We start from the raw sequence: 12953 nt of genomic DNA on the forward strand, positions 1-12953 counted from the left end.
AGGTTGAAATTGCACTGAAAGAAGTCCCAGATGCAGTGTTTGGAGGTCTAATCCGTAAGAGGGACGAAGGTGATGAAGCAGAAGACGACTCTACTGCCAAGAATAAAGATAGTGATGGCCCTCTTGGCGCGCTAGAAAGAATAAAACGAAGGAAACAACAAGCATCTTAGAGTTTGTATTTTTCTGCTGCATTAGTTGGTTTGAAATTTTTGACCTAATTCCTAATCGTGTAAATTGAAGTTTTAGATTGTTGTATAACTTTAATTTCTCCATAGAGAAGGTGTACATCACTCGTTATTTAAAGTACACGTTTGTTTATTCCTCTATCCAGAAAAATGGTGAGGCGGTTATAGTCTTTCACTGCAAGAATGCATCATTTTGTGTATTTTGCTATTATTTTTTTATTTTAGTTAACCATTCTCTTTTAAGGGAAGTTCTATTCGTAGTAGTATTAGTTTCCAGAAAATAGACTGCCTGACTACTTTTCAGTGGATTTATTGCCTGACGTAGAAGCTTGTAGCATATTGTTTCTCCTCATCTCCAAATGTGTTATCTTCTTCTAGCCATACATAATTATGACAATCTGGCTGGGAACACATGATGAATCTGTATTCAATTTTTTTTTTCGAAACTTGGCCAAACACTCTCGTCTCATTAATTTCATAGGTCTAACCCATCGGTGGCCCCCTAAATTTGGCACGATCTTTCACTTAGACACCTTAACTAGGCTTTGTTCATTTTAGACACCTCATGTCACGCCCAATTGTGTCAATTTGACACTTTCTGCTGAGATGGCATAGCAAGTGTGATACACTCACTAGACGCGCGTGAGAGCCTCATTTTACCATTTTTTTTTTCTTCTTCTTCTTCCCCATTTTTTGGCTACCATTTTTCAAGCTTAAACTCTTTCCATGGTGAAATATGTCCCTAATGCTGCAACCAGTAAAAAAATGAAAAAAAGATGTCCCTATGCTGCCAGTTTAATGCATTCCCTGTCCTTACCCCTTTCCCTTGCCCATTTTTCCTGCTTTGTACACCTACATTACTCACAGGTCCCAAAAGTTTTGAGTATCCAGCTGAAGGAGAGGATGTTCTGGTGGGCAAGTTTCAGAAGCTTCATGATGATTTGGTTGCTGGTTTCCGCAACCTTGAGGATGAGACTCGATAATCACGATTTTGCTGAAATGTGCAGTTTTGTAGGGATCGACCAAATTCTCGAGAAGCAAATAATTATGTGGTCTTCTACAATGTAAGAACACATCAAGTCAGTTGTATGCAGTAGAGAAGACAATTTCTTTTGACACATTTGGGTGGGGGAGGGTCGGGGGTAGTGGTGGGTGGAGAAGAAAATCTGAGTGAGAGAGAGGGGTTGGGGTTTGAGGTGGGCGTGGGTAGTAGAGAAGACAATTTGAGGGTGGTGTGGGTATAATTTTCTTTTTATTAAAAGTGTTTTTTTAAAAAATTATTTAGTTAAAAAAATGCCACATGTCAATGAGTCATTGGTAGTTTTTTTCCTACTCAAGATTCATCATTTAATTTTTTTTAATATATATGCCACGTGTCTTTATTTAATTCGTCACTTTGACACGTCATCAGCGAGTGTGTTACACACACCTTACAAATTTGGCAGATTGTCGAAAAAGTGTCAAATTGACACAGTTGGACGTGACATGAGGTGTCTAAAATGAACAAAGCCTAGTTAAGGTGTCTAAGTGAAAGATCGTGCCAAGTTTAGGAGGCCACCGATGGATTAGCCCTAATTTCATATCTTTATTTTTGGTGATAGAACGCATAGAACATTCAGAACGTTCAATCTCTTCTCTGTACCTTCAGAAATTTCATCTTCTGTACAAATAAATGCCTCTCCTCTTTTCGATTATCAACCTTTTGACAAAAAAAAAACATTGAGCGTAGGAGAAAGGGAAAATGGGAAAGAAGTTAAAGATTAAAAAGTATATTATTGATTTAGCCTATTAAAAAATCAAAAATTAATAAACTAAACTAAGTCTGATATATAAAATCGAACCAAACCGGCACCTCATGATCACATCCACTTCTCAAGAGTAAATTAAGATAAATTCAATTATATATTAAAATTCAAATATTAAAAAACTACACGCAAAATAGTACAGGCCAGGTATCTATCTATATTTTTTTTTATGACAAAGGAAACCGCAGCCGCTATCTTTGGGTGCGCACAGGGTAAAACCCTCGCTCCTATGCAATAGCTTGCAAATCACATAGGAGGGTAAAACCCCACTCCTGTGTAATAGCTTGCAAACCACATAGGAGAGGTAACCCACACTAGGCAAGCCCGGTGCGACGCAGACGCAAACCCCTTGCTTTCGCTGGCAAGGGGTTTCGAACTTGAGACTCTCAAGCCCAAACCATTGGGCCACCCCAGGTATCTATCTATATAACAAGGAAAAATATGAAGACAAATGCATAATACTCCATAAGTAACAAGTGGTAGCATAAAAATGAAGGGCGGTAGAGCAAAATCATATTTGGTACTAATGTAGAACCACCATCACCAAAACCTCAATGCATATTAATAAAGAGATTGATTACACAAAAAGTAAAGAACACTCCGACAGAGGTCGCCGGAACAAAACCATAGCCGGTAGCCAGCGCCGGTGAAGGTGCAATATTCTCCGATGCCAAGTCTTGAGCCTCAGACATCTTCAAAACAACTATCAAAACTAGAACAACATAAATATAGAAAAACCTAAGGCAAGCCATTGATATATAACAAAATATTTATTTTTTAATGATTAATTATTTCTGAGAGAGACTTCAATTTTTTTTCAGTAGAAAGATTGGAGAAAAGCATAATACTTATAGTGAAGGAAAAGAGGTACAGATATTGTTCACTGCATGTATGCCATTTGGCTAGGGGAATTTTTGTTGGGAGAAACGGTGTCATTTTACTATTGGATAAAGATTGACATGCTTTATTCAATCATCAAATTGAATTTATGCTTTTTTTTTTCGTTCTTCTTTTTCGAGACTGAATCAGGTTTAATATTTATTTTTTTAATATGATATATATTATAAAATTTATTTCTATTACCATTATATTCGATTAAGGATAGAGTATAAAAAAAGATTTTTTTTCTGAGAAAAGATTGTGTTTTTTTGTTTTGTTTTTGTGGATTTGAACGCTACAATTCACCTTGATCTCACTGATAATTTTGAGATTCTCGATCAATCTCAAATAAATAAATGCAAAAATGATGAAATACAATTAACCGGATGTTACATAAGAAACAACAATAATAAACCACAAAATAATGATTTTATTTTGTTGGCGATGATATATAGTACACAAAGATGTATCTAAAAAATCTTTCCCTCTCCCCACCAAGACCTGTAATCTCCTTCAATTCTTCATTCTCTTCCTTTTTTCCCCTTTCTAATTACAATCAAATCTCATTATAGCGATATTATTTAAATCGTCTTTTGGCCTCTATAACAAAATAATGTTATAGAAAATATATAATATAACATAATATAAAAAAATATATATTTCAATTTTTTTTTATCGTTATTAACGTAGAAATGATTGTTTTAGAGATATTTGACAGTATAATTTAGTGCATGTAATAAGCGAAGAAGGATAATAAAGTAGCCCCAGCCAAAGTTGTCACGTGGGGCAATGACACGGCAGCATCACTAGATGGGGCAGAGGCTGGGGCAGAGATCGGGGAAGAGATTGGGGCAGAGGTTGGGGGCAATATTTGAGCCATGACTGAACTAATTGAGGCAGCAACAATGAGGGTGACACAAGCAATCTTCTTCATCTCCATATTTTTTTAAATAAATAATAATTATCTTTTTGAAATTTATGTTTGATTTTTTTCTGTTTTTTTTTTTTTTTTTGCTTTGGTGAATTAAATGTGGTTGAGAAGAGGGTTATATATAATATGTCTAGGTATAATTTCAACCACATTTGAATATTTATGGCTAGAGTGATTTTAGGGTAATTGTAAGAAAATCATCAGCTAGAATTTAAGGGTTCTCAATTTTCTTTTTCTTTTTCTTCTTCTAGAATTTAGCATTTTCTTGTTGGTTTTGGTTTGTCATGGTTTTTTTTTTTCAGATCAGAAGAAATTGCAAATTTGAAAATATTTTGACTATTTTTTATGCTTATGCTAAAAGAGTGTTAGATTTTGAGGGTTGTATTATTTCTTGTTCTTTTAATATTTTGATGTTTTTTCTAAAGTTTTTTTTTTTTTTTAAAGTTGTCTATGATATTTAGAGTTGAAATTTCAGTTCATGGTTATAATATTAATTCAATTAATTCATATTTTTAATGAGTTAGATAATTTATATTTCAATTATATAAATATAAATTTCAATCTATTTTTAACGCATAAAAATAATGGATAACATGTGAGCATTCATATACAAACTCACTTTTGTACCTAGGAGAATATTTTTCCTTAAAATTTGAGAGAAAACATTTACTAGATCAATAAAAGCACACAAATGCCCAACCCAACCCCTCGCACTATCAACCCTCCCCCTAATCTCCACCTACCCCTAACTCATGATCTGTTCCTGAGTCGGGGGTGGAGTCAAGATCGATTCCTAGGTTGAGGTTGAATCATGAATTAGAATTGGAGCTCGAGTCGAGATCGTGGTCATGGTTAGGGTCCATGGGAATCATATCTTGAGTCCGAGTCGAATCTCGAGTCAGAATTAAGTTAGGATCAGGATTAAGGTTAGATTTCATATTGAGGTATGGTCCCTAGTTGAGATCAAGGTCGGAATCGAGGTTAAATCCCATGCTGAGGTACGTAGGTCCCAAGTTGAGATCGAGGTCGGGATTGAAGTCAAGTCCTAGGTCAGTTAATGTGGATTAGAACCATTCACCCAATCCATATTTTATCAATATTCATATGATGCATTACAATTCATTAATCCATTTTCAATCTGGACAAATCTGATTCAATCTATCCATTTGCTGCTACTTGTGATATTATAATTGTTATCATATTTATTTTGGCAAAATGACCTAAGAGATTCCTGTACTTGACTCTGTTTGTCAGTTGAACCCTCATACTCATCACTTTGCCAACTAGACCCTTAAACCATCAGAACACAACATTTTAAGCCCTTTTCTCCCCTTGCCAGCATGCGTGTAATGAACGCGATTACACATGGAATTCCACATCATTTTTTAGTGTCACGTACGAAATTAAGTGCTAAAAAAAATAAAAAGTCAAATATATCAATTTTAAAATTTCTTAAACTTTTCAAATGGTCATCTTCTTCATATTTGGTAATTGAGCACTAAATTCATACCCATTAGATCAAATTCTTCTCGGTTTAACTTGTATATTCAACTACAAGTTCATCAACACAAACTCAACGAACCCCAATCAAAATTATTAATTAATTTTACAAATTCACAAGACCCATTTATTATTTTTTAAGCTTTTTCAAGCTTATCAAATAGAGTTTTAAAATTGAAGAAGAAGAAGATGATGATTGAACTTATTTTTTAGTTTTGTTAAATTGATTTTTTTAAAAGTAAAATATTGTTTTAACTCGCTTTCAAGTGTGTGTAATTACGCATATTTCCAACTCACCAATATTAATGTCACATAAGCTCGGTCAACGGTTAGAAGGGTTTAAAATATTGAGTTCTGATGAGTTTAAGCGTTTGGTTGGCAAAGTGATGAGTAAGAGAGTTCAACTGACAAACGGAGCCAAATACAAGGGGCCATTCCGCCTATTTATTTTAAAGAAGATTGTTTCCTCGGTCAGGTATTAAAAGGATTCAAGTTTTTCTATTATAGATTAGAGCAGTGGCGGACCCAGGATTTTCACAAAGTGGGTTCAAAATATAAAAATATACCTAATATTATTTGTAATTTTTATGAGGCTAACAACATACATATTTGACTATACTAAACAATGTTAATACATTTGAAAAAAAAATACATTGACTTATGAATGAGACGGTAAATAACAAGATGGACGAAAAACTAGGCTTCAATATAAACTAAGAAGATAAAAGAATATTATGAATGATTTCTCTTCATTCAACAGTTAACAAATAAAAACAAAATATTAAACAAAATAATTATAACCTTAATTTCAGAATTGAATACATAGAAACATACCTAATATTATTTGTAATTTTTTGTTGATTTTAGAATGATAAGGGATTTTTTAGTTGAAGAAATAAAAAATAACCACAATAATCATATATGTATATATAAAGACTAGAATCAAGAGCGAAAAACATACTTGTGCAAGATTTGAGAGATGGGGAGAGTTTTTTTCCTTCAACAAAAAAAATATGCTCAAAATTTTGGGGGAAAAAGTAAGAGAGGTTCAAGAAGATTTCAACAAAGAAGAAGATAAAAGGATTTTTAGAATTGAAAATAATAGGGATTAGTGCCTTTTTAGTTAAGTTTTTTTTTTTTTAAAAAAAAAACTAAAAACAAAAAGGACAAACGTTGTTGACTATTGGACTTTAAATGTAAAGGTAAAAAGTTGTTCTACTTTTTATAGTTCCTAAGTAACTAAAAGGACAAAAGTTACTTAGGACAAAATTGTGTGTGAATGTTTTATATATATAAAAAAAGAATTAAAACTGAAATGTGGCTATAGGGATTCGATCCCGGGTTGGCTGGGAAAATTGAACCCCCTCAGCCACTCGGCTAAGCTTCAACTTGTGTTAGTGGGTTCAAAATTTAATATATCCATATAAAATTTTAAGAACTGATTAAATATACATATATATACAGTGTTATTTTTCAACGAAGTGGGTTCATATGAACCCACTTGAACCGCTGTAGGTCCGCCCCTGGATTAGAGTGTAGACATACTATGGTGGAAAAGAGTATAGACATATTGTCTTCACATATTTGGTAATTTATACATGAAACTGATTTTTTTCCATTTTATTGAAAGAAAAATGGAGGGAAGAGGCTGGTGAAAAATAATTTTTTTTTTCTTTAAAGAGAGTTTAAATAACATTTAAGTGGTATTTTGTGATTTTGATAGGCACAAATAGGTTCAAAATCAAGCTGTTAGTGAGAAAGGATATTAGTTTAGATTAGTCAACTAAGAGCAACCTTTTTTATTTATTTTTTAAAATAATAAATTTGTTGCTTAGTTGGAATAAGGACAACTATTTGTCAGTCTGTTAATCACGTGGGTATGATTGACCCAAACTTTAAACAAAGACTACAATTAAAATTTTCCCAAATCACAAGGACAATTTTGTTTAGTTTTCCTTAAATGAACACAAACCAAATTGAGAAAATATCCATATTTTAATTCAATCGTCAAAAATTAAGTGTTAATTCGCAAAAAAATAATCTATCCCAAAAAATAAATATTGCGGGGAGTGGACACCAAATGATTAAAAAAAAAGGCTTACGAAAGCTGGCTTTTCGTGAAGTTAATTAAAGAAATTGCAGTATTAAATGCAACATGCCTTAAAATATATCCACCTAAATAATTGCTCATAACTTATTACTCCACTAGTTATTAACTAAATTATCACAGGATTAGCATTATGCATGAGATTTTTTTTTTAGATAGACCATATAAAATATTCACTTCTATTGTTTCCAGGCTGTATTTAACATAATACTATAGTATAGCCTATAGGCCGAAAAAGTATGGGAGAATAGACATGATATCATGCAGCTTCATACTATTGAGGATATAATTTTAAATAGGAAGAAGTGAAGGTCGCATATTAGGGTAAAAAGTTAGTAGTGATAGAGTGTTGTCTTGTCGTGCCCTTATAGTTCTTGCCATAAGTTGTTTATTGCATTTCGATTATCATATTATTTTTCTGTTGTTACTGTTTTTTCTCTTATGCTTTTGCCATTGTTTTCTTCTTCTTTTCCCTAAGATTTGATATACTTGAGCCGAGAATCTTTCGAAAATGGTAAGATCTACGTACACTCTACTCTTCCCAGACCCAAATCCGACTTTGTGAGATTTCACTTTGATGTTATAACTTGTGTAGTATAGCCTAGAGCTTCAAAGCTAATAAATTTCAAATTATAAGTTCCATCGATATTCAATTAAGTACCCAGGAAGATTCGAGTCAACATGATGTTGCTTCAATAACAATTTTTTTTTATCTATCACGAGTCACATGGAAAAAACTACTGTACTACCTAATAAATAAAAAGGGGTCCAGCTTGCTATGAAACATGCAAATGCAAACCAATTTCATCCAATATATATATCTGTAAAAGTTGAATGAAATTCATAGTGGAAAAACATAGTGTATATAACAAATGGATAAGTCCATGGCGATGCTTATGATTATGGTTTTATCCTATTTTACAGCTATAGCAAATTCACAGGTGAAGAACATCTTCTTACTAGCTGGACAAAGCAACATGTCGGGCCTAGGAGGTGTCGTGAACAACACATGGGATGGTATCGTTCCACCGGAGTGTAGCCCAAATCCAGCCATCCTCAAACTTGATGCCAAACTTCAATGGGTGGAGGCAACTGAACCTTTACATGCAGATATCGACGCGAATGTTACTTGTGGGATTGGTCCAGGTATGTAGAGGTGGATTTAAATAGATTAGACTCGCTCGCTCTGAACATGCTAACTATAAATTCTAGATTCGTCTGTGCAGGTATGCCCTTCGCAAATTCTTTGTTGAATAAAACTTCGTTTCTTGGGGAAGTAGGGTTGGTACCATGCGCAATGGCGGGGAACAGAATAAGTCAATGGCAAAAGGGGACTTTCCTTTACAATCAGCTGGTGATGAGAGCCAAGGCTGCTGCAGTGCAAGAATGTGGGGTAACTAGAGCTATGCTTTGGTATCAAGGGGAGAGTGACACAACGTTACTGAGTAATGCAAATGCTTATAAAGGAAAAATGCAGCAATTTTTCACAGACTTGAGAAGTGATGTTGGGATACCAGATCTTTTGATTATCCAGGTAACCTTAAATCTGGTACTCCCTCCTTTTCAATTTGACAGGGAGTTTAAGAAAATAAAGAAGACTTTAGAGTCTTGCGTTTGTAAACTAAAGATATGTGGAATGTACCAAAATGTCTTTAAATCTTATGGTCATAAACATATCATGTGGGATTAAAAGGGTTGCTAATAAAGGAAAGAGATGTTCTTTTTGAAATTGACTAAAAAGTAAGGCAAGTCAAACAAATTGAAACAGAGGGAGTAACTCTTACTGCAGCCTGCAGGAACCGGTTCTTAAGCTGCAAGTTCATCCAAATTCAGTATATTTTCAACACGGAGCATATATGTGTGTGTGAAAATCCACTAAAATTTCAACAAATATTAGATTTTGAAATCTTAACTTCAATAATACAATAAATTCTCCGTCACAATCTGAGGTCAGTCAGGCATCCCTTGCAAAGTTGGTTATTAGTTATCCTTACTTGTTTACACTTCTTTTTGTTCAAACTTATGTAGGTGGCTCTAGCTTCAGGAACAAATTACACAGATATAGTAAGAGAAGCACAGTTAAATCCTGACCTTGCAAATGTAGTAACTGTTGATGCCAGGGGTTTGGAGTTGCATAAAGACAATTTACACCTTACTGCTTCTTCCCAAGTCCTCCTAGGACACATGATGGCTGATGCTTATCTTCAGACAATCTCAACCACATCCTAATCTATTCATTAGTCAATAGTCAAAGAATATTTCAGTTATTTTCTCAACATGTGAAACAAGTGTAAACATTCAAAAAGGAAAAAATGTTCAATACTCTGTAATGTAATCATAAAACAGTACAAGCTATCATTTTTTAATGTTTCAATTGTTCAAGTAAAAATAAGGGAAAGGTAGTTTTCTCCATCCAACAATCCATGAGGGGTGTCAATTTTCAATACATTAAAGTGTCAACCTCGTTGAACATAGAAATTACAAAAGGGAATATGTTTCTAATAAATGCAACATGAATTGTAGTTACGTTTAATTGACAATGACACAAGAGCTATGTAAGAAAAGGAGAAGTAAATTGCAACAACAAAAGAATCATCCAGCTAAAGCGGGGTACCTTTGGTTGTTGGTTAAGAAGGGAATTATTCATATATTAAAGCTAGCATAGTTAATACAATATTTGGTAGATGTTAGTTGCTTTGTATTAAATTCAACACACCAAGTACGGTGTTTGGTTATTATTTTTACAATCCCACATGTATAATTTATGAGTCAAGTTATATATTATTTTATGCAGGGTAGAAAATGGAATAACTAATACATGAATAACACATCCTACATTACTACCAGCATATCTCTAACCAGCAACCGAAACAACCCCTATAGGTATTGGTGTTCCTGTGTAATTTTGTAGTACATAGTTTCATAAGGCACTTTGTCCCTTTTGCTTTCTCAGAGATCTCTAGTTTCAGTATAAGTATATAACATCATACACAATTACTTTAGAGTATTATCAATCAAACCAAGTTCGTTACTTACTGATTGCAAACATCACACCAGGTGGCTACTGCATCCTGTTCCTTTACCAAAACTTAGAACAAAATCACTGACAATCGTTGGGTCTTAATCTCTGGATCATGTCGAGTAGAGTAGATTCAGCTGAAGGTAGATTTATCAGCAGCTGAAATGTATATGAATTAGGAGAGAAACCCTTATCAATCATTTCTTGCAGAAGTGGAAATACCTCATGTAACTTATCCCTTTTAAGAAATCCTTGCAAAATACAATCACAAGCAAATTTTCGGATGAAAGACCATTTTGTTCCATCTTCCTCATCAAGTCTTCTGCTTCGTCTAGCAAACCCTCCCGGCATAGGCCATTTATCATTGTATTGTACGACCTCACGTTGACATGTAAACCATCAGAACACACAATTATTGAATATATCTTGAGCAATATCGAGCTTGCCTTTTTTGCACAATCCAACAATAACAACATCATACATAGAACAGCTGAGGTCAACATTCTTTCTTTCCAGTTCTTGAAGAAACACCAGAGCTTCTTCAACATGTCCATTCTTGCACAAACCATCTAGCATGATACAATAAGTGTGACTGTGAGTATCGGGTTTGAATCCTAAAACACGCATCTCATCATACATCTTTTGTGCATGGGAGAATCTCCCTACTCGAAATAATCCCTGCAAAACAGTGGTGTATGTTACAATTCCAGGTTTTAATTGTTTTAGAGATTTCTCTCACAAGATCTATGATTTTGTCTATTTCCATTCTTTTGCAATAACCATTGATTAGTGTTAGGTTGAACACCCCTCTGCACCATCGAATCAAACACTTGTTTTGCTTCGTGTAACCGACCTTGCCAACAGTAACAATCTATCAATGTGTTGTATGTGACTACATCAGGATCCACGCCCTTTTGTATCATACATTCAATGATAGCTTTGGCGTCTTCCGCCCTACCTTCCTTGCAAAACGCATCAACTAATATATTATAGGTTTAGACATTCGGATACACACAATGATGGATCATCTGATTCAGTAGCTTTCTTAACTTCTTCCCATTGGCCAAAATTATAAAAACATTGAATAATTGAACTATATGTAATAATATCAGGATAAATCCCTTTCTCAGTCATTCTAGTGAAAACCTTGTGGGCATCATCTACCATTCGATCTTTGTAAAAGCTGTCAATTAAGGTGTTATAAGCTGCAATGCTCGGTTCGCAACTCCCAAAGTAGTAATTTCTTTAAAGAGATGAATAAAAAGAGAGTATTTTTTTTTTTTTGAATCTCCGTAACTACCTTCAACAATTCAGTGAATGCCTTAACCGATGGCAGAGGACGGTAAACTATCATTCGACGGAATAAAGCAACAGCTTCATCAATATTCTTCAAAATTCTACCCTTAGAAACAAAATTTTGTAGCGAGGCAGATGATGTTAAAGCAATTTTAGAGCTAGTGTGAAAAGAGAACTTACTGAAACCTAATGGATTTTCAATCAGGAAATGCTTCCAGATCGCAGATATGGCTCTTCTTTGCTGCTATTAATTGGGGCGAAACTCAATCACCGGAGAAAAAGAAAAGCTATTCAGAGTTCTCCGATCTCCGGCAAGTAGTAAGAATATTTTATCAAACAGGACTGTCAATGCAAACTATACGTTAAAATTAGGGGCCTGGTTGGAAGGACACTTGGTAATTGGATTTGGTGTAATTGGTGTAATTACACTATCTTGTCCTGTTTGGAAGGACAGGTAATTACTTGATCAACAGGTAATTAGTGTAATTGGTAGGTAATTACACTCTAGAATTCAGGCAGAGGCTGTGAATTGCTGGTAATTACACCACATGATATAATTACCACCTAATTACTTTTTAATTTCTTTTTTTTATTTCTATTTTTATTTTTTTGTTTTAATTTTTTTACTTCTATTATTTTAAGTTCTTTTTTTTATTTTTATTATTCTAAAAATTTGTAAAAGTTTATTTTTTATTTTATATTATTATATTTCATTTTCTTCTTGTTCTCAATCTTACTTTACGTGATTCTATGTAATTTTCTCATACTATCTATTTCTTTATGCCATGCTTATTTTCTCATTAGCATAATTTTACTATTCTAATTTTTAAATTAAAATAGAATTTATTGTTAAGTAAGGTTATAGACTTACATTTTCTTTATTAAGAAAAAATAAAAATAAATCATATTTATTGCTATGTTGAAATTTGTTATAAGAGTATTATGTTAAATTTTTTGTTTTGAATTTATAACCTATGTTATATTTTCAGTTTCATTTGTTTTAGTAATACTGAATGTACATTGCACCTCATTTTTTAATTAGACTTGATAGATTATAATATTGACATTTTATTTATATATTATTCTTTTTACCAAACATGCATTTCACGATATTCGTAGAAACTTCATACTTTTAGTTGTTACAATCAATTCAATTGAAATATATTAATTTGAAAAATTATAAATCAATTATTTTTTCATAATATTAGTTTCAGAAAATATGTTTATTAAT

At 33.3% G+C, this 12953-nt stretch overlaps 2 protein-coding genes and 1 long non-coding RNA gene across 5 annotated transcripts in view; 2 read left to right on the top strand and 1 right to left on the bottom strand.

Moving 5' to 3' along the window:
* LOC125843550 (uncharacterized) overlaps positions 1 to 343 on the top strand; it is a 51911-nt gene extending 51568 nt beyond the window's left edge. Inside the window, exon 6 of one of the 2 annotated variants that reach the window (XM_049522689.1) lies at positions 46 to 343. In XM_049522689.1, the coding sequence (XP_049378646.1) occupies positions 46 to 170 (125 nt within the window). In that variant the 3' untranslated portion in view covers positions 171 to 343. Of the gene's footprint in view, positions 1 to 2 lie in introns of both variants that reach the window. The other variant, XM_049522681.1, reaches the window with a different exon arrangement.
* Positions 344 to 8262: 7919 nt separating this feature from the next.
* LOC125843667 (probable carbohydrate esterase At4g34215) lies at positions 8263 to 9636 on the top strand. Its single transcript, XM_049522839.1, has 3 exons — positions 8263 to 8553; positions 8634 to 8941; positions 9436 to 9636. The coding sequence occupies exons 1-3, from the start codon at positions 8280 to 8282 to the stop codon at positions 9634 to 9636; spliced, it is 783 nt and encodes a 260-aa protein (XP_049378796.1). The 5' UTR covers positions 8263 to 8279.
* Positions 9435 to 12033, bottom strand: LOC125843834 (uncharacterized). 2 transcript variants are annotated; one of them, XR_007444064.1, is made up of 3 exons: positions 11903 to 12033; positions 10516 to 10995; positions 9435 to 9637 (listed from the first exon to the last, which is right to left on the bottom strand). It is a non-coding gene; the product is annotated as an uncharacterized LOC125843834 (long non-coding RNA). The 2 variants fall into 2 exon arrangements; XR_007444063.1 differs by having other exon boundaries at positions 10516 to 11104; positions 11903 to 12032.
* Positions 12034 to 12953: the final 920 nt, after the last annotated feature.

Source organism: Solanum stenotomum, chromosome 1 (assembly GCF_019186545.1).
Source record: "Solanum stenotomum isolate F172 chromosome 1, ASM1918654v1, whole genome shotgun sequence".
Lineage (NCBI taxonomy): Eukaryota > Viridiplantae > Streptophyta > Magnoliopsida > Solanales > Solanaceae > Solanum > Solanum stenotomum.